The following is a 21,937-nucleotide window of genomic DNA, read 5'->3' as shown; positions in this document are numbered from 1 at the left end:
CCATGCTGTCAGCACCAAGCCCAACACAGGGCTTGAACCCATGAACCCACTAACTGTGAGATCATCATCTGAGCCAAAATCAAGTGTTCAGACACCCAACCCACTGAGCCAGCCAGCCAGCCAGGCACCTCTTATTTCTTAAATTCTACATATGAATGAGTTCATATGGTATTTGTCTTTCTCTGAGTGACTTATTTTGTTTAATATTATACTCTAGCTCTGTCTTGTTGCAAATGGCAAGATTTCATTCTTTTTTACGCTTAAATAATATTCCAGTGTGCGTGTGTGTGTGTGTGTGTGTGTGTGTGTGTGTGTGTGTGAATACATCTTCTTTATTCATCTTTTGATGGACACTTGGACTGCTTCCATGGTTTGGCTGTTGTAAATAATGCTGCAGTAAACATAAGGATACATGTATCCTGTTAAATTAGTGTTTTTGTATTTTGGGGGTAAATATCCTGTTAAATTAGTGTTTTGTATTTTGGGGGTTAAATAGTAGAGCGACTACTGGATCATAAGGTAGTTCTATTTTAAGATTTTTGAGGAATCTCCATGCTGTTTTCCACAGTGGCTGTGCCAGTTTGCATTCCCACCAATAGTGCAAGAGTGTTCCTTTTTTTCCAGCTCCTTGCCAACACTTTTTTCCTGTGTCTTTGATTTTAGCCATTCTGATATAGTTTTGATTTGCATTTCCTTAATGATGAGTGATGTTGGACATCTTGTCCTGTGTCTGTTGGCCATCTGTGTGTCTTCTTTGGATAAATGTCTATGTTTTCCACCCATTTTTTAATTGGGCTATTTGGGGTTTTGATTGTTGAGTTGTGTACATTCTTTATATATTTTGGATACTAGCCCTTTATTGGATATGGTATCTGAAAATATCTTCTCCCATTCCATAGGTTACCTTTTAGTTTTGTTGATTGTTTGCTTTGCTATGCACAAACTTTCTATTTTGATGTGGTCCCAATAGTTTGTTTTCTTTGCCTCAGGAGACGCATCTACAAAAGTGTTGCTACAGCTAATGTCAGAAAGATTACTGCCTGTGCTCTCTTCAAGGATTTTTATGGTTTCAGGTCTCACAGTTAGGTCTTTAATCCATTTTGAGTTTATTTTTGTGTATGGTATAAGAAAGTGGTCAAGTTTGGGCGCCTGGGTGGCTCAGTCAGTTAAGTGTCTGACTTCAGCTCAGGTTATGATCTCACACTCTGTGAGTTCGAGCCTTGGGTCAGCCTCTGTGCTGACAGCTCAAAGCCTGGATCTCACTTCAGATTGTGTGTCTCCCCCTTTCTCTGCCCCTCTGCTGCTCATGCTCTCTCTGTCTCTGTCTCTCTGTCTCTGTCTCAAATATAAATAAAAACATTTAAAAAAATTTTAAAAAGTGGTCAAGTTTCATTCTTTTGCATGTGGCTGCCCATTTTTCCCAACACCATTTGTTGAAGATTAATTGAATTGTGGGTTTATTTCTGAGTTTTCTGATCTATTTTGTGTATTTTTATGCCAGTACCATAAAGTTTTAATTACTGCTGTTTTGTAATGTAACTTGAAATCTGGAATTGTGATACCTCCAGATTTTTCTTTTTTAAGATTGCTTTGGCTACTCAAGGTCTTTTGTGGCTCCATACAAATTTTAGGATTTTTTTTTTTTTTTTTTTTAGTTCTATGAAAAAATGCTATTGGCATTTTTGATAGGGATTGCATTAAATATGTAGACTGATTTGGATAATACAGACATTTTAACAATGTTCTTCCTTTTAAAAAAATTTTTTTTTAACATTTATTCATTTTTGAGAGACAGAGACAGCGTGAGTGTGGGGATGGGGGCAGAGAGAGAGGATGACACAGAATCTGAAGCAGGCTCCAGGCTCTGAGCTGTCAGCACAGAGCCCTACGTGATCTCACAAGAGCATGACATGAGCCAAAGTCGGACACTTAACCGACTGAGCCACCCAGGCGCCCCAACAATATTTTTTTTTCCAATCCATGAGCATAAAATGTTTCTCCATTTCTTTACTTCATATTAAATTTCTTTTACAGGTCTTTCACCTCTGGTTAAGTTTATTCCTAGATATTTTATTGTTTTTGGTGCAGTTGTAAATGAGATTGTTTTCTTAATTTCTTTTTCTGCTGCTCTATTATTACTGTATAGGAATGCAATAGATTTCTGTATCTTGACTTTGTATCCTGCGACTGAATTTTTTTTATCAGTTCTAGTCATTTTTTGGTGGAGTTTTCTATAAGTGGTACCATGTCAAGTGCAAATAGTGAGAATTTTACCTCTTCCTTACTAATTTGGATGCCTTTTATTTCTTCGGGTTGTCTGATTGGTGTGGCTCAGATTTTCAGTACTATATTGAATAAAAGTACTGAGTGGACATTCTTGTCTTGTTCCAGACTTTAGGGGAAAAGCTCTCAGTTTTTCACCATTGAATATGATGTTGGCTGTGGATGTTTCATATAAGGGCTTTATTATCTTGAGGTATGCTCCCTGTAGATCTACTTTGCAGAGGGTTTTTAATGTGTTATTGGATTTAGTTTCCTGATACTTTGTTGAAGATTTTTGCATCTATATTCCTAAGAGATATTGGCCTATGGTTCTCTTTTTTTGTGGTGTCATTATCAGGTTTTGGTATGATCAGGGTGATGCTGGCCTCATGGAATGAATTTGGAAGTTTTCCTTTCTCTTGTATTTTTTGGAATAGTTTGAGAAGGATAGGTATTAACTTCTCTAAATGTTTGGTAAAATTCATCTGTGAAGCCATCTGGTCCTGGACTTGTTTCTTGGGAGTTTTTTGATTACTGATTTAATTTCATTGTTAGTAATTGGTCTGCTCAAATATTCTATTCCTGCTTTAGTTTTGGTAGGTTACATGTTTTCCAGGAATTTATCCATTTCTTCCAAGTTGTCCAATTTATTAGCATGTAGCTTCTCATATAATACTGTTAAAATTGTATTTCTGTCGTGGTCATTATTATTTCTCCTCTTTCATTAGTGATTTTATTTATTTGGATCCTCTCTCTTTTGTAATAAGTGGCTACAGGTTTATCAAATTTGTTGATAGTTTCAAAGAACCAGCTTTTGGTTTCACTGATATGTTCTAATGGATTTTTTTTTTTTTAAGTTTCTATATAACCTCTATCTGCTCTAACCATTATCATTTCATTCCATTTGCGGAGTTTGGGTTTTGTTTGTTCTTTTTCTACTTCCTTTAGGGGTACGATTAGATTGTTTATTTGAGATTTTTCTTCTTGATGTAGGCCTGTATTGCTGTAAACTTCCTTCTTAGAACCACTTTTGCTGCATCCCAAAGATTTTGGACTATTGTGTTTTCATTTTCATTTGTTTCCATGTTAACTTTTGATTTCTTTGATTTCTTGGTTGACCCATTCATCGTTTAGTAGCATGTATTTATGCTCTTTGCAGATTTTTTCTTGTGGTTGATTTCTAGTTTCATAGCATTATATTCAGAAAAGATGCATGATACGACTTCGATTTTGTTGAATTGGTTGAGAGATTTGTTTTGTGGCCAAATATGTGATTTGTTCTGGAGAATGTTTTATGTGCACTTGAAAAGAATGTATATTTTGCTGTTATTTTGGAATGTTTTGAATTAAGTCTATTAAATCTAGTCCAGTATGTCATTCAAGCCACTGTTTCCTTCTTGATTTTCTATGTGGTTGGTCTGTCCATTGATGGAAGTGAGGTGTTAAAGTCCTCTACTGTTATTGTATTACTACAGATTAGTTCCTTTATGTTTGTTAGTAATTGTTTTATGTATTTGGGTGTTCCCATGTTTCATGCATAAATATTTACAATTGATGGGGCGCCTGGGTGGCGCAGTCGGTTAAGCGTCCGACTTCAGCCAGGTCACGATCTCGCGGTCCGGTCCGTGAGTTCGAGCCCCGCGTCAGGCTCTGGGCTGATAGCTCGGAGCCTGGAGCCTGTTTCCGATTCTGTGTCTCCCTCTCTCTCCGCCCCTCCCCCGTTCATGCTCTGTCTCTCTCTGTCCCAAAAATTAAAAAAAAAAAAAAAAAAGTTGAAAAAAAATAAATATTTACAATTGTTATATCCTTTTGTTGGATCATCCCTTTTTTATTATCTTATAGTCTCTGTCTGTCTCTTATTGCAGTCTTTCTTTTAAAGTCTACTTGTGGGGCGCCTGGGTGGCTCAGTCGGTTAAGCATCCGACTTCGGCTCAGGTCATGATCTCGCGCTCCGTGAGTTCGAGCCCCGCGTCGGGCTCTGTGCTGACAGCTCAGAGCCTGGAGCCTGTTTCAGATTCTGTGTCTCCCTCTCTCTCTGACCCTCCCCTGTTCACGCTCTGTCTCTCCCTGTCTCAAAATAAATAAAACGTTTAAAAATAATAATAATAAAGTCTACTTTGTGTTTTAGAAGTATTGCTTCCCTGGCTTTCTTTTGACATCCGTTTGCATGATGAATGTTTCTCTATCCCCTCACTTTCAGTCTGCTGGTGTCTTGAGGTGTGAAATGAGTCTCCTGTAGGCAACATATAGATGAGTCTTGTTTTTTTATCCACTCTGTCACCCTGTGTGTTTTGGAGCATTTAGTCCATTTACATTCAACGTAATTATTGATAGATTTGTGTTTGTTGTCATTTTGTTACTTGTTTTGTGGTCGTGTCTATAGTTTTTCTCTGATCCTTGTTCTCTTTCATCGTTTATTGGCTTTCTGTAGTGATATACTTGGATTCTTTTCTCTTTATTCTTTGCATATTTATTACTGGTTTTTGATTTGTGGTTACCTTTAAGTTTGTATATAACATCTTCTGTATATAGCAGTCTATCTTAAGTTGATGGTTGCTTAAATTTAAACCCATTCTTTATTCCTCTGCTCCTCGTTTTAGGTATATAGTGTCATATTTTGCATCCTTTTCTTTTATGAATCCCTTGACTGATTTTTATAAAAAAATTTATTTTTCCTACTTTTGTGTTTTTTACTTTTCATATTCCTTTATGATCTTTCCTTTCCAAAGAATCCCCTTCAGTATTTCTTATAGGGCTGGTTTAGTGGTCATGAACTCTTTTAGTTTTTGTTTGAGAAACTCTTTCTGTCACCTATTCTGAATGATAGCCTTGCTGGATAGAGTATTCTTGGCTGCAGATTTTTCCCTTTTAGCACTTAAAATATATCATGCCACCCCTTCTAGCCTGCAAAGTTTCTGTTGAAAAATCTACCGATAGCCTTGTGGGGTTTCCTTTATGTAACTGTCTTTTCTCTTACTGCTTTTAAATTTTTTTCTTTATCTCTGCTTTTTGCCATTATATTACTATGTGTCTTGGTGTGAACTTTTTTGGGGTTGAATTTTAGGGGGAATCTCTGTGCCTGGATCTGGATGTTAGTTTCCTTCCCCAGATTGGGGAAGTTTTCAGCTATTATGTCTTCAAATAAATTGTCTGCCCCCTTATCTCTCTCTTCGTCTTCTGAGATCCCTATAATGTGGATGTTATGTTTGATGGAGTCACTGAGTTCCCTGTGACTATTCTCCATTTGCTTAATTTTCTTTCCTCTTGTTTGCTTAGCTTGGTTATTTCCCATTATTGTGTCTTTCAAGTCATCTAGCCTGCTATTTATTCCATCAAGTGTATTTTTAATTTCATTTATTGTATACTTCATCTCTGGTTAGCCATTTTTTAAAAAAAAGTTTATTTTGAGAGAGAAAAAGGGAGAGAGAGAATCCCAAGCAGGCTCCATGCTGTCAGCACAGAGCCCCGCACAGGGCTCGATCCCACCACCTTCCAGATAATGACCTAACGTGAAATCAAGAGTCAGACACTTAACTGATTGAGCCACCCAGACACCCTTCTGATAAGTCATTTTTTTTATCTCTTTGTTAAGGGTCTCACTGATGTCCTCCATGCTTTTCTCAAGTCCAGTGAATATCTTTATGATCATTACCTTAAATTCCCTATCAGGCATATTATATGTGTCTACTTTGCTTTGGTCTCTTGCTGTGGTGTGGTCCTGTTCTTACATTTGGGAAACATTTCTCTGTCTTCTCATTTCATTTTGTTTTCTATGTCTGTTTTTGTTCAGAAAGTCAGCTACTTCTCTTACTTTTAATGATAATAGCCTTATGAAGAAGAGGTCCTGTGGTGCCTTGCAGTGCAGTGTCCCCTGTTCCCCAGGGCTTGGCAGTTCAAGGAGTCTTTTGTGTGTACCCTGCTGTTGTGTCTTGACCTTTTTGTCCTTCAGTCATTTGTCTATAGAGGCTCTCTTTGCGTATTGTGGGCAGTGTTTGGTCCCCAGCAGGGGTGGGGTGCATTTTAATGTGCAACGGTGTGCTTGGAAAATGAGACCTGCCCCACAAAACATGTGGGTTGGGAGATGTGGTGTTGGCAGGGTTTGCACTATCTTCTGGGGGAAGGGGACCTACAGTGCTGGGAGGGACTAAGGGGAGCATGACTGGGAAGGGCAGAACATCAGGAGCAGTGCTTGGTGCAAAGAAGTTAGGTAGGAGTGGTGATGTGTGTTGATGCTCTGGGCCAGGGAAAGGGAAATGGTGACTACCAGCTCCTTGTTCCTGGAGGGGTGTCTGCATGATCCATGTCTCTCTAGGCCACTTTCTGAGATGGACAAATCACTCTCCCTCTCATCTGCCCTCAAACTGCTGGTTCTCTGCTGTATTTACTTACACTGCTGTTGGTCATGCTGTCTCTTTACAGACTGGGGCACCACTTCCTAATGCACTCAGGTCTCTACCAGAACCAAGCTCACCAGTTTTTAAAATTCCAGGCTTTAAGTCCTGCTGGTTTTAAGAACTCATAAAATTTGGCCCCTCTAACTTTCAAAGTCAAATATTTTGAAAGTCTGTTTTCTGCTCTTTCTGGCTCCCTCCCCGCCACAGACAGTCATGGTCTGTTTCACTCCCAGACCATGGCTTTGCCCTTGCCACCTTCTTCCATGTGGCCTCTTCCCTACCTTTAGTTGTGAAGTTTGTTCTGCCAGTCCTCGGGTCATTTTGTAGGTTATTTACACTGATGTGAATGTTATCTAGTTGTAGCTGTGGGCCACAATGAGCTTAGTCATGGTCCTCCTACTCTGCCATTTTCCTAGCAGAACTATTTCCTGAATTACAGTGCTGATACCTTACATTTATAGTATGACCATCTGTAACCTATAACAATAATAATATTAATAATAGCAGTTAATGTTTATTAGCTTTTGTCTGTTCCAAACATTGTGCTATTTATTTTAAATATGTAGTCTTATCTTTATTAAAGTTTTATTGGTGAGGGAATTTGGGCTTAGACCCAGGCTGCCCGAATTCAGAGCCTCTATCTAATCCTGCCTGCCTGCCTTCATTCTTTTCCTTCCTTCCTTCCTTCCTTCCTTCCTTCCTTCCTTCCTTCCTTCCTTCCTTCCTTCTTTCTTTACTTCCTCTTTCTCTTTCCCTTCCCTTCCCTTCCCTTCCCCTTCTTCTCCCCCTCCCTTCCTTCCCTTCCTGCCTTTCTTTTTTAAAAGATTTTATTTTAAAAAATAATAAAAATAAAAATAAAAGATTTTATTTTTAAGCAATCTCTATACCCACTCTGGGGCTTGAAGTCACAACCCAAGATCAAGAGCTGCACGCTCCATTGACTGAGCTAGCCAGGCACCCCATCCATACTCTTTCTTGCCAAGTTATCTTTTTCCGTGTTTGCAAAACTTATTTTTTCTTTCTCCTGCAGAGGATTTTTTTCTCTTCAGGATTAGTTAGTTCTTACTGAGTTTAATAAGTAAGTAGATGACCTTGTCTCCAACTTAATCTCTTACAAGCGTACAGCATTAGACTAGTACAAAGAAACTTGAGTTCCACTGAATCTTTTAACTTAAACACAATTTGTTCAGCACCGGTACATTGTCTGTCAGAAGGAAAGGTTTGTAGTAAACCTCCAAAGTCCTTTCCAATTAGTTTTCTCAGCAAGTTGGCATTTTAAAAATCTGTAATACCTGCTGACCCTCACTCAGGGAGCTTTCTCAAAGCATACGTGACCTTGTTCCCTTCCTGCCCAGAGTATATTGTGATTACAAGCTCATCCTCTTTCTGTACGCCCTTGAAAATTATATGTAAGTAGATTTTAATTAATATGATAACTTCTGAAGGGGGAGAAAATAAGTAGAAGCAATTCACACTTATAGAGTGCCTGCTCTGTACAGATACTGCACTAGACACTATATAAGACCTTACTTTTCTAAACAGCACCATGAAGTAGGTATTAGAGTCCTCATTTATCTTGGCTTTTTGAAGTTTGCATTTTTTTGAAAAAAGGTGAGCTCATATGTTTACATAGCTTCATACTTGTATGTGTGTAAATACTTCATACTTTTGCTTGTTTATTCCCCATTAATGTTTGGGGTATTTGCTTGTCTATTCCCCATTACTGAAAATTTGTGTTGTTTTCAAATACTTCCAAGGAACATCTTGGTAGACTTAATATATATGGCATTTACCAAGGCCTAATAGGCTTACAGTATTTGCTGACTAAATAATTTCAAAAATGGCCAAGATGGGTGGTTGAAATACTCTAATGGTTTGAAATCTATTTCCATATTACTTTCTGAAAAGATTGAACAAAGTTACAGTGTCACTAATAATGTATTTGTATATCTCCCCATATTGAATATGGATTTTCAAATAATTCCTTCACTATTTAAAAAGCACCTAGGGGTGCCTGCGTGGTTCAATTGGTAAAGCATCCAACTCTTGATCTCAGGTTAAGATCTCACAATCTTAGGTTGTGATTGCACAGTTATGGAGCATGGAGCCTGGTTGGGATTCTTTCTCTCCTTCTTTCTCTGCTCCTTCCCCCCAAAAAATAAATAAACTTTAAGAAAATAAATAAAATAAATAAAAAGCACCTAGATTTTCTGTTCCTTGATGTGAAAAACATTAGTTATTATCAGAGATTAGATTGAATTTTCAATGTGATTGTCACTAATTATAGAACCTGTAACATTTATGGGAAGAATTTCTTACAGTTTGTTTAGTAAAAAAAAATGCTTATTGAATTTTCTGGCTGTTTAGATTCTAAATGTTCATTGCCCTGTTTTGTCCTTAATTTGAGATAGTCTGGCTTCTACCATTCCACTAAAGAATTTCCTACTAAAATAACCAGTCATCTTGTAAATGGCCAATCCAGTGGGAGCATTCAAAATTTTATCTTTCCTCGTGTCTGTTGTATTTATTGTTGTTGATCATCCTCCCCTTCCTTAAACTTTTTAAAATTTCAGTTAAGATACCTCTCTTATGTTTCTCCTACTTCTCTTCAGGGTGATGTTCCTCTTTCTACCCTCTGGTTGGTGATCTGCCATGGACCATCTTTGTTCCTCTTTTCTACTCTTCTTTACATTCTTTCTAATCGATATTATTTTTGTTCAAGGCTTCTGTTAACTCCAAATGGCTCTCACATCTATCTTTTCAACTCAGATTTCTCTTTGTGCTTCAGATGCAGAGATACAGCTGTTTGACAGATAACTCAAGGTGCTGCATTTTCAACAACTACAAAATGAGCTTACCTTCATTTAGCAACCTGCTTCTCCTATATTCTCCTTCTCAGTAAATGTTTTCCAAAAGCTCAAACCAGAATTCTGAGTGTTATTTTTTAATCCTTGTAGTCTTTTGCCTTTTAGATATATTTCATCCTTGTTCCCTCCTCTTTCAGGCATATTTAGTAATAATTGTAGTAGTCTCCTTCCGGTCTTCATGCCTTCACTTTGACCTTTTTAATAACATCTTCCATCCTCAAATCAATGTTATCTTTGTAAACTATTTTTGATTAAGTCTCACCCTCTGGCAATCCTTCAGAGATTCCAAGGAGGAATCCCAAGACCTAGAGAACCAGGCTGGTATACTGAGTGTTGCATCATAATGACTTAGAGGATGTATGAGGTCCAGAATCAACATTCTTAAAGGCTGAGTTATTCAGCCAGATTTTAGGCCAGATCATAGGATAAGTTCTAAATACACATTTCATGTAAGGCTGTACTCAACAACCTCTCCTCTTCTCTGGTTTCATCTAGCCATTGTTCCCCTCATAGACATGCCATTCTTAAGGAATTTTTTTTACTACCTATTTTAATTTTAACTTTACCTATTTTAATTTTAATTTTAAGTAGGCTCCAGATCTAATGTGGGGCTTAACTCACAACCCTGAGATCAAGAGTCACACACCGTACCAACTGAATGACACCCCCATACTTAAACAATATTGGGGAGGGGGACACCGGGGTGGCTCAGTCAGTTAAGCATCTGACTTTGGCTCAGGTCACAATCATGATCTGATGGTTTGTGAGTTGGAGCCCCACGTCCAGCTCTGTGCTGACAGCTCGGAACCTGGAGCCTACTTTGGATTATGTGTCTCCCTTTCTCATGGCCCCTCCCCCTGCTCGCACTCTGTCTCTCTGTCTCTCTCTCTCAAAAATAAATAAACATTGAAAAAAAATAGAATTTTTTTTTTTTAATTTTAAGTAGGCTCTAGACATGCCATTTTTGAACTCACTGTGCCCCCTCATATTTCTGTGTGCTTTGGACATGATGAATTCTTTGTCTTAAATCCCCTTTCCATCCTTAATCACTTAAGTGTTTTATTTATTGTTCTAGTCTCAGTTCAGTCAAGCCTAACTCCCCCATACAATTAGATTTAATTCTTGCTGCTTTGAGCAATCATTATTCTTTTTTGTACCTCTATGTGATATGTTGAAGTATTTATCTTGTATTTTAACATTTTGCTTCCCCACTAAATTCCTTGAGTACAGGGATCTTTTAACACCATGCTGAGCATGGTGCATGACACATAGTGCGAATAAACATGTATTGAAGTGAATTTCAGATAATTAGATATGCATAAGTATAGTGGTATGACAAGATATGTCCACTAAAATACCATATTTGAAATCATCATAGAAATTTCAAGTAAGGGGCACCTGGGTGGCTCAGTCATTAAGTGTCTGAGTTTGTCGCTCAGGTCACAGTCTCATGGTTCATGAGTTTGAGCCCTGCATCAGGCTGTCTGCTGTCAGTGTGGAGCCTGCTTTGGATCCTCTGTACCCCTCTCTCTGCCCCTCCCTCACTTATGCACAAACACTCTTTCTCAAAAATAAACTTTTTTTTTTAATTTCAAGTAAAACAAAAAATAATCTGAACAGTAAGCTGCACTACTATCTTAGCTTTGTTTTGCTAATTATACTGTGTCTCTAACCAATATGAAAACCAAGGGAGAAGGTATAAGTAAGTCTGAACTTGACAAATTAATATATGTTTGATTTCTAGGCTGGTGAATCAAAGACTTCTGGAAGTACAGTCACAAGTTGAAGAACTGCAAAAATCTTTACAGGATCAAGGCTCAAAAGCAGAAGATGTAAGTTTTAATGTGTACTGAGCATGGTCCAAAAGTTTCACAATGTTAAGAAAAGCTATAAGTTTTATTTATTTTTTTTTTTTGATGGTCTCTGTCAAAATAATTTATAATTATATTCGTTATAGAAAAAAAAACAAAACAGTGTTTTCCTTTTACTAATGTTCCTTGTGAAAAGGACCAGACAGTACTTCATTGTCTGTTTTGGAATCCTTCTGCTGGGAATTAGAAGTTTATTTGTAGTTATTAACTAAGGAATTCACTTCGTGGGGTTTTTGTTTGTTTGATTTACAGAGTAGAGAAGCTAGGATTTTTTTTTTTTTAAGTTTTTATTTATTTATTCATTTAAGTTGCCTCTACACCCATCGTGGGGCTCAAACTCACGACCCTGAGATCTAGAGTCACATGCTCTTCCAACTGAGCCAGCCAGGCTCCCTGAGGCTTTGTGTTTTAAATGTACTCCTCTCAGTATTCAGAGTACAAGGTTTTTCCCTCTGGTCAACAACAACAAAAATGCTGTACAAATTTAGTATGTTCAAATAGAAATTTTTATGTATAATTGATATTTTTAAAAATAGTGTTATTCCTAGAAATAACCACCTCTGGATTTCTGAATCCCTCTTACTATCCCCAGCACTGCCCCACTCAATATAAGTTCACTGACCTTCTTTTTATATTCTCTTATGCAGAGTACTGCATGTCTGTCATAGCCTTGCCTGCTTGAATGGCACGCTCACACTAGAATATCGTAAATGCATTAAGCCAGGAACTAGATGGACTTTCGTCTTCTCATGCTCACTGTCTATCACAGTGCTTCTGTAGCACATAATAGTCAGTCTCTGATGAAAGTGCAAATAAATCAAATTTTCCAAATCCTTTACATTTAATAAGCAGTATACAGTAGAATTACAACAATAAAGTATTCAAAAATAGTTTAATCTTTGCTTCAGTCGGTTGGTTCTCTTTTATTATTGCTGGTATAATTTGCTATAAACTCTGGCCTTTGAGTATAAACCTACACAGTTGCTTCCATTGGTAGTCTTTTTGGAGAATGTCAGAACTATAGATCTATCATTTCTTTCCAGCCTTATAAATATAAGAGGGCATAAAAACAAAAGGAACCAAAAAAGGGGTATTAAACCAGTATATTACTCAAAACCTCCAAATATTAGATGCATAAAGCTCATTATTGACCTAATTTTAGGAGTTTCATAAACATGTATCTGTCTTCTATTGACAGGATCCTCTAAGATCGGTGGTTTAATTTATCCTTTAATTAATGTGTTGATAGTCTTTCTTAGATCCCAGATTGATTCCTAGTTCCTAAAATTGTAACCAACATCCAACCTACCTTATTCCCTTATTAAAATAGAACTAGTTTGAAATGTCATAAACATACTTGATTAAACATACTTTTAATCCGGAATGCTAAACCAGGAAGAGGTGAAGCAAAACCACCATTAGTGTATTAAAGTATTAGGAAGCCCAGCTAAGTTCTTAGAGATGAACCAAAGTGATTTCTTCAGTGAAATCACTGGGTCCCTTAAACTGAGGTAAATGTAGACTTAGTTTTGGTCTCTAAAACTTTTGAGGAGACTTTTTGTTGATTTGTTATGGTAGAAAGGGGAAGGGCATGTGGTACATAGGAAGTAAGAGTGGCAGAACATCAGTATCAGCTCTACTTTAGTGTTATAGCGATAGCCATTGTACAGGCTTGATTCTCTTACTCATATTAGAGACACAGAGGGAATTTATTCTGTAAAAAATAATTTTGTGTAGCCTGATTGAGATATCACTGTGGTAATCAAATCTAATTGAATATGCTCTGTGCCATCACTTTAAGAGAACATATTTCAGAAGTGAGATCCTGGCCCTAAAAGTACTATTTGCATAAGGTAGTCCATTTATTTGACTGCCCAGATTCTAAATGTCTTGCTCTAAATTCTTAGATATTTCCTCAGAGTTCCTATTCCAATAGGAACTTTCTCTGATATGCCTCAAAATGGTGTGGAGAAAGTATGTGGTTCTTTCCCCCAGCAAATGTTTGATGCTTTCCTCTTCTCTTTCACTACCTTACGGCATTGCGTCTCCAGAGTATGTAGTATGTAGGACAACCTGCCCAGTGGAACTGGTCCTCTCTGGAGAACATTATAATTCCTGCCTATTTCTGTTATCAAAAGCACAGTCCTTTCATGTGACCTTAAGTCAGAGTAGGATGGTTTACACATTTTTATTATTATTTTTATGTCATTTATTTTTAGCATGGAAGCAGAAAAACATTGTTATATCCAGTCATATGGATAATTTGAGCTAGCCACATTGTATAAAACTCCAGAGAACGAGACAGGATGAGGACACCATAGAAGAAAGAAAACTGTACATTTTTGAAAAAAAAAAATGCATAACTTTTACTTCTATTCATGAATTACTAAATCGTTCCTTCTATTGACTGCTGTGTTTGCTTCATACTAATATGTCCTCTCTGTCTCTTGGCATGGTTTCTGCTCAAAAGGCTATTGTAAGTATGGCTTCCTATTCATTTCTATATATTGAGCAACTTTTTGATTTATGTACATTCTCTTCCATCACAGTTGATGGTATTAAATTCTTAAGTGATACAAATTTTATGGAAAATGAATATACCAATATTATTGCCTTATAGGTTTATGCCCTTTACACTTAAGATATTTAAGAGGATATTGAAAACAAGTCAAACCAAAAAACCTCTGCTCTTATTTTTTTACCATCCCACTTCTGTTCTACCCCCTTTTATAAATTACATTGAAGCTATTTTCCTATGGCAAATAGTAACTGGCCTCCTGCCACTACTTTAATAGTAACAGTCTTTAGTGGAGAAGTACTGGAGCATCGAAAACATGGAAGTAAAGACCATGTATAAACTTTGGAGTCTGGCCGACCTGGGTGTTAATTTTGGGTCTGCCACTTGAAATCACTGAATGCTCCCCAGTCTTACCTCCCTCACCTATAAGATGGGGCTAATATTGCTCACATTGTGAGATTAACATGAGACTGCATGCGACAGTCTGTACACAGTACACACTGTACACAGTGTCTGGTATATTAACCGTTCATGAGGTAATTATTGTGTATTATCTCAGTTAAAACTAATTTTGCTAGATTCCAGTCAAAATACAAATGCAAAGTTGTAGTTAAAGTATTTAGAAAATATGTTCACTTTACTCTCTGTACTAAAGAAGGAACAAGCAATAATTGAAAGTTAATAGGTTATTCCCTTTTTTTTATATTTGGGGGAAGCACTGATAGAGGACCTTATAGTCCACTGATCTTGCTCTAGTTAATATACTGAGCAAAGAAATGAATTTGATAAATTCCAGAGCTGTGTTACAATGGACTTGAATGAATAATTATAGTAATCGTTATTAAATAAGGTGACTGAAAATCAAAGAACTTAATGTGCGGCTTTTTCGCCCCTCACTGCTGCTATTGACTGATTGGACAGTTTGTTTTATAAGCTGGGTTTGTTTTATTAACTGGGTTTGGCTGAATTTATCTCAAAATGGAATGTTTGATAGAATTCATTAATAATATGTGCCCTACAAGTATAATGAAACCTAGTGGTCCTATGTAGAATGCCATTATTTTTTGTTTTTAGGTCAATTCTGATCTGCTTTTTAGGAGAATTTTTAAAAAATACTCAGCCAAAGCCGTGTTCTTCAGTCCATTAAATTCTGTGCATATGCCATCCTTCGCATTCCCATACCATCACATAAATTATTTGTGTGCATATTCAGAAATCTCGGAGTGAGTCAGTATTTATGGAAGTTAATCCCAGTATCTATCATGATACAAGGAAATAATACAGTAGATAAAGAATATGTTAGGGAAAAATCTGTTATTGTTTTTTTTTTTAATGTTTATTTATTTTTGAAAGAGAGAGAGAGAGAATGCATGTACGCAAGCAAGGAAGAGGCAGAGAAAGAGGGAGACAGAGGATCCAAAGTAGGCTCTACACTGACAGCAGAGAGCCCCATATGGGGCTTGAACTCATGAACCATGAGATCATGACCTTAGCCAAAGTCAGATATGTAACTGACTGAGCCACATGCCCTGGGAAAAAATCTATTAGAGTTACTAGAGTTCTAGCTACCTGCCTGTTGACTCCAAGAATATTAGGTCTATATATAAATGGTCTTCTCAGTCATTTCCTCCTGACCCTCATGACTATAGAGATTTCAGATATGCAGTTCCTGGGTATTTTATACCAATTACTATCAATCAGGGGCTGCTCTCTCTCTCTCTAACCAAAAAGAAATAGACCTAGGTACATTGTGTGTTTTGAGCTCTTTGACAAGAGAACTTACTGCGAATTTATTCAGAGTTGGTTACTACTGTACTCTTTATTTAAAAAAAATAATTTATTAGTTAAAATTTTAAATAAACTTCTTTATTTTCCATTTTCAGTCAGTTCTTCTAAAAAAGAAGCTTGAAGAACATCTGTAAGTATAAAAGCTGTTGCGTCTCATTATCCTATTTTCTAGTGAAATAGAAGTATTTTGTTAGATGGTTACGGAGTGTCTAGGCCATGGCACAGGTGGCCCCTGAAGATAAGGGAAATTATAAGACATGTTAATAGTGTCTAAAGGGTCATCTCAACCCAAGGTCCTTAAATCAAAGCAATTACTGCTTTAGAACTGTTTTCTCAAATAAGATTCCTGGGTTTTACATCTTTGTGATAGTATTTATAACTAACTATAGTGAGGAGTTTGAGGCAGTCTAGATCAGGAGGCAGAAACCTTTTTCTGTAAAGGGCCAGAGAGCTTTTGCAAGCCATGGTCTGTGCCACAACCACTTAGCTCTGTAATCTGAAAGCAGCCATAGACTGATTATAAACTGATGTTGTGACTATTCCAATAAAACTTTATACCAAAACAGGCAGCAAGCTGAATTTGGCCCACAGACTGTAGTTTGCCAGCCCTAGAGTATAGCCAGCTGAATCTTTCTTTTGAAGTAAAGTTTTAAAGTAGTACAAAGCTATCCGTAGCAGATTTGCAAACATATCCTTCAATTGCAAATACATCTGAAAATGACTTTTTAATCTAAAGATGAAATAAATTTTTTTCAAAAATTTTTTGTTTATTTATTTATTTTGAGAGAGAGCCAGCGAGCAGGGGAGGGACGGAGAGAGAGGAAGAGAGAGAATCCCAAGCAGGCTCTGCACTGTCAGCGCAGAGCACGATGTGGGGCTTGAACTCACAAACCGTGAGATCATAACCTGAGCGGCAATGAAGAATTGGAAGTGTAACCATCTGAGCCACCCAGGCACCTCCAATTTTTTTTTAACATGAGAAAAGTGAGATAATCCTAGCAATGGACACTTGCTGGCAAGTCTAACAATGGGCAGATTCTTAATGTACTAGTAGACAGAAAATGGTACCTTCTAGCCATTGTGAGGTTACCTAGAGCCTGAATTCTGTCCTTTTCTTATTCCCATTTCTTTATTGCAAAAAAAGTGGAGTACCTGTTGTTTCATAAAACTGACCATTGTTCTGTGTTCATTTACATGGTAAATATCTTCATCTAAAAGAATCTATTAGTGATAATGAGGCCTATGTTAGTTTCCTGTGGCTGCCACAACAAATTACTACAGCCTGGGTGGCTAAAAAAAGCAGAAATTTATCCTCCACCAATTCTTAAGACTAGAAGTCTAAAATCAAGGAAGTGATTCCTTCTGGAGGTTCTAAGAGAGAATCTGTTCCATACCCCTCTTCATGATGGCTGCTAGCAGTCCTTTGTGTTCCCTGGCATATAGACACATCATTCTATCTCCGTCTTCACATGGCATTCTTCTCTCTGTTTTATCTTCACATGGCCTTCTAATAAGGACATCAGTCATTGGATTTAGGGCCCACCCTGATTCATTATGACCTCATCTTAACTAATTATATCTGCAAAGATGGTATTTTCAAATGATGTTACATTCACAGGTACTGGGAGTTAAGACTTCACTATATCTTTTTTGGGAGATACAATTCATTCCACAACAGGGTCCGTAGACATTTCAAATGGTCATTCTCATGCACATTTATACCTGCAGTGGAGGCTGATTGACACATACCAAGTTGGTAAAATTTAAAAGTCCGACATACTAAGAATTGCCAAAGCTGTTCGGTAATGGTAGTTCTAATTCACTGATGGTAGGACTATACATTGATTTACTTAGTAAACTGAACATGCACCTATCCTGTGACCCATCAGTTCTCCCTGTATAAGCCCTAGATTCCTAGAAATGCTGTTACCATCTATCAGGAGACATGTAGAACAACGTAAGAAAGGACGTTGTAATCATAGAAAAGTAGAAACAATACAAATGCCACCAATTGTAAAATGATAGATAGAATGAAGTATATTCAAACAATGTGGTAAAATATGTAACTTAGGGCCAACACACCAACATACATGAATCTTGAGAGCACAGTGTTAAAGATGGAAGTCACAAGACCAATACATACAGTATAATGTACAAAGTAAAATCGGGCAAAATTCAGCAGTATATTGTTCAGGAATGCACACAAAGTCTTACACAAAAATCAGGAGAAAGGTGAAAATTCTGGGCTTGGGTTCCCTAAGGTTCTGTGATAATTTGTCTCATAACCTGTTTCTTTACTAGGTTACATATTCTTTAAACTATATATTATTTATCTAGATATATCACATTCTCAAAGAATTTGTTTAAAAGATACTAATTTATTGAAGTATTATACGTAGGAAAAAACAGGAATAGACTTAACATAGTGCTGTTTTCTTCTTAGCTTTTTTTTCCTGTATTTTCCAATTTGTGCAGCCTTTTTTCCCCTCTCATAAAGTGCCAGAATTATGCATATTATATAACTACCAGGAAGAAACTTTCTGTTCACTTTTTACTTTTGTTTTGGAATATAACTTACATAAAGTACACAACTTCTAAGTTCCTAAGTCTAGAGCTTGATGAGTGTTTTCCTACAATATAAAGGTAACCCAAATCAACATGTAGAATACTTCCAGCAACTCCCCGGACTCTTCGTTTTCCCATCTAATTGATTCCATCCGCAATCTAGCCACTATGCTGCTCTCTTATCACCTTTCATTAGTTTTGACACTTTCTGAACTTCATATAAAAGGAATCCTACAGGGGCGCCTGGGTGGCGCAGTCGGTTAAGCGTCCGACTTCAGCCAGGTCACGATCTCGCGGTCCGTGAGTTCGAGCCCCGCGTCAGGCTCTGGGCTGATGGCTCAGAGCCTGGAGCCTGTTTCCGATTCTGTGTCTCCCTCTCTCTCTGTCCCTCCCCCGTTCATGCTATGTCTCTCTCTGTCCCAAAAATAAATAAAAAACGTTGAAAAAAAAATTTAAAAAAAAAAAAAAAAAAAAAAGGAATCCTACAGGGGCTCCTGGGTGGCTCAGTTGGTTAAGCATCCAACTTTGGCTCAGGTCATGATCTTGTGGTTCACAAATTTGAGCCCTGCTTCGGGCTCTGTGCTGACAGCTCAGAGCCTGGAGTCTGCTTCAGATTCTGTGTCTCCCTCTCTCTCTCTCTCTCTGCCCCTCTCCGTCTCTCTCTCTGTCTCTCTCTCTCTCAAAAATAAACATTAAAAAAAAAGGATCCAAAGCATTACCCTTTGTATCTGACTTACTATGGTCACCATTATTCTGTGGAATCTATCCTGGTGGGTGCATGTATCATTAATTCTTTTTTATTGGAGGATTGTGCTCTTTCTGTTAATTTTTATTTTTAGAGCTTTACTTTTTAGAATAAGATTTTGCATTGTAAAACCTCTGTAAAGTTTTAAATTAATTTTTATAATATCCTTACTCCTAGAAGATGAAGATCACTAAATTCTTTATACCTTCTTGTGCATGTTTCTGTAAAAGAAATGATAACTTTCAAAGTCTGAGATTTTTGTCTCTATTTTTTTTGCTTATTTTGTGTGTGTGTTTTAATTCATGTTGGATTACGCTTTTTATCTTTGTTTCATAGCACTTGTGTGCTATGCAAGTGTATCCCAAGAATAAAGAACTTAAATCTTTCAAGTGGAGAAAAACACGAACCAGTAGTAGGTGACAATGTGTTATATATTTTGTTGCAGGGAGAAGCTGCATGAAGCCAATAATGAATTGCAGAAGAAGAGAGCCATTATTGAAGATCTTGAGCCACGATTTAATAACAGCTGTGAGTTTTTCCTAATTAGCATAGTTGTTTTTAATTGAAGTATAGTTGACATATTGCCAATTAGCATAGTTTTAAATTGGTTAGCCAGGCATTACCCTAGTAATAAGTTTATATAAAATTTTTTCAGGGGCGCCTGGGTGGCTCAGTCGGTTGAGCGTCCGACTTCAGCTCAGGTCACAATCTCATGGCCCGTGAGTTCGAGCCCCGCGTCGGGCTCTGGGCTGATGGCTCGGAGCCTGGAGCCTGCTTCTGATTCTGTGTCTCCCTTTCTCTCTGCCCCTCCCCCGTTCATGCTCTGTCTCTCTCTGTCCCAAAAATAAATAAACGTTAACCAAAAAAAAAAAATTCTTTCAGAAATAGGTCCTGTTACATATCCTAGCAATTAAAAAATTTGTCTTACTTACAGAGTATATAATCATCTTCAGAGTATTTCTGATTATACTTTTGATTTTTTTCTTAACTATGGATGCTAATGAGTATTTTATGAAATTAGCTATTTTCATAGTAAAGTTGCATGTAAGTCAGCCAGATTTTGACTGCTTTTGGTATTTACACATGTAGGTAGCCTATTAATTCCTTTGTGTGGAGCAGGACACAGACTTTCTTTTTCCCCACTGTGGTAAAATCTACATCACATAAAAAAGACCAATTTAACTTTTCTTAATTATATAGTTCAGTGACATTAAGTACATTCACATTGTTGTGCAACCAATATTTCCAGAACTTTTTCATCCTCCCAAACTGAAACTTTGTGCCCATTAAACACTAACTCCCCCCCTCTTTCATCTGTAGCCTTAAAAATTGAAGAACTGCAAGAAGCTTTACGAAAGAAAGAAGAGGAAATGAAACAAATGGAAGAACGATATAAAAAATACTTAGAGAAAGCCAAAAGTGTAAGTATGAGTTTCTGGGCATCTCACTCCACTTTCTTCTTCTTTTTTTTTAAGTGTTTATTCTTTCCTTATTTTCTTACTGTTTATTTTTGAGAGAGAGATAGAGTGTGACTGGTGGAGGGGCAGAGAGAGACAGGGAGGCACAGAATTCCAAGCAGGCTCCAGGCTCCAGGCTCCGAGCTGTCAGCACAGAGCCTGATGTGGAGCTCGAACTCAAGAACCACAAGATCATGACCTGAGCCAAAGTTGGACGCTTAACCGACTGAGCCACTCAGGGGCCCCATAAATGTTTATTTATTTTTGAGAGAGAGAACGAGAAAGAGTGAGTGGGGGAAGGGCACAGAGAGAGAGACAGAAGATCCGAAGCGGCTCTATGCTGACAGCAGCGAGCTCATTATGGGGCCTGAACCCACGAACCACAAGATCATAACCCGAGCCAAAGTTGGACATTCAACCGACTGAGCCACCCAGGTGCCCCTCCACTTTCTAATCATGTTTCACTGGTCATCCAGTTTAGTGCATATACAGTGACTTCTCACGCCAAGAGCTATCAGAAGAACAAAAGAAACCTTTGACAAAGAAAAAGCATGAGGAAAAAGCAGTGATCAAAATAGATCACCCCACAGAATAGTTATCAATTACCAAGAGGAAAATGTTCCTTTATGTAGAAAATAAGTGGCAGGGGCGCCTGGGTGGCGCAGTCGGTTAAGCGTCCGACTTCAGCCAGGTCACGATCTCGCGGTCCGTGAGTTCGAGCCCCGCGTCAGGCTCTGGGCTGATGGCTCGGAGCCTGGAGCCTGTTTCCGATTCTGTGTCTCCCTCTCTCTCTGCCCCTCCCCCGTTCATGCTCTGTCTCTCTCTGTCCCAAAAATAAATAAAAAACGTTGGAAAAAAAAAAAAAAAAAAAAAATAAGTGGCAGTCACCTCCTTAAGTAGTAATCAAAATTAGCTACACTAATGGTAGGACAGCCAACATCTTATGCCTCCTGATGGAGTATCATTGTCATAATATTTAACTTGAAGCTAAGCAACCTATTAAACCTAACTCAGTTCCCAGGGAAAATGAGTTTATTGGAACAAATTAAATAACACCTTCAGGAAATCGTCAGATAAATCAAGAACTGGGGATAAAAGTTAATGTTACAAAAAACAAAAATAGGCATTTGAGTATGGGGGAGGACAAGAGGCTGTTCTAATTTAAAAGAGCCCAAAGGGATCTAAGTACCAAATGTAATGCATTAATCTTTGAGTCCTATATTGGTGGTGGAAGGAGCAGTTATAAAAGACATTTTGGAGACACCTGTGGAAATGTGGATTTGGAACCCATAGTGATGACTTCTAGAATTGTTCATTTTCTTACAGATGATGATGATCTTGTGATTATGTAAGAGAATATCCTTAGTCTAAGAAGTATTTACATGTCATGAGGTCTGCAGATTATTTTATTCTGTTTTTTTGTTTTTATTTTATTTTAGAGAGAGAGAATCTTAAGCAGGATCAATACTC

At 37.5% G+C, this 21,937-nt stretch overlaps 1 protein-coding gene across 6 annotated transcripts in view; it reads left to right on the top strand.

The window, feature by feature from the left end:
• Positions 1-21,937, top strand: part of HOOK3 (hook microtubule tethering protein 3) — a 117,580-nt gene that overhangs the window by 81,930 nt on the left and 13,713 nt on the right. For 5 of the 6 annotated variants that reach the window (XM_058720487.1, XM_058720490.1, XM_058720489.1 and 2 more), the window contains 4 exons: positions 11,268-11,355; positions 15,796-15,830; positions 19,456-19,538; positions 20,331-20,431. In XM_058720487.1, coding sequence (XP_058576470.1) covers positions 11,268-11,355; positions 15,796-15,830; positions 19,456-19,538; positions 20,331-20,431 — 307 coding nt within the window. Of the gene's footprint in view, positions 1-11,267; positions 11,356-13,613; positions 15,701-15,795; positions 15,831-19,455; positions 19,539-20,330; positions 20,432-21,937 lie in introns of those variants that run through there. The other variant, XM_058720493.1, reaches the window with a different exon arrangement.

This window comes from Neofelis nebulosa, chromosome 3, assembly GCF_028018385.1.
Source record: "Neofelis nebulosa isolate mNeoNeb1 chromosome 3, mNeoNeb1.pri, whole genome shotgun sequence".
Lineage (NCBI taxonomy): Eukaryota > Metazoa > Chordata > Mammalia > Carnivora > Felidae > Neofelis > Neofelis nebulosa.
Note: the sequence above shows the minus strand (reverse complement) of the source record. Positions and strands in the feature narration are given on the sequence as shown.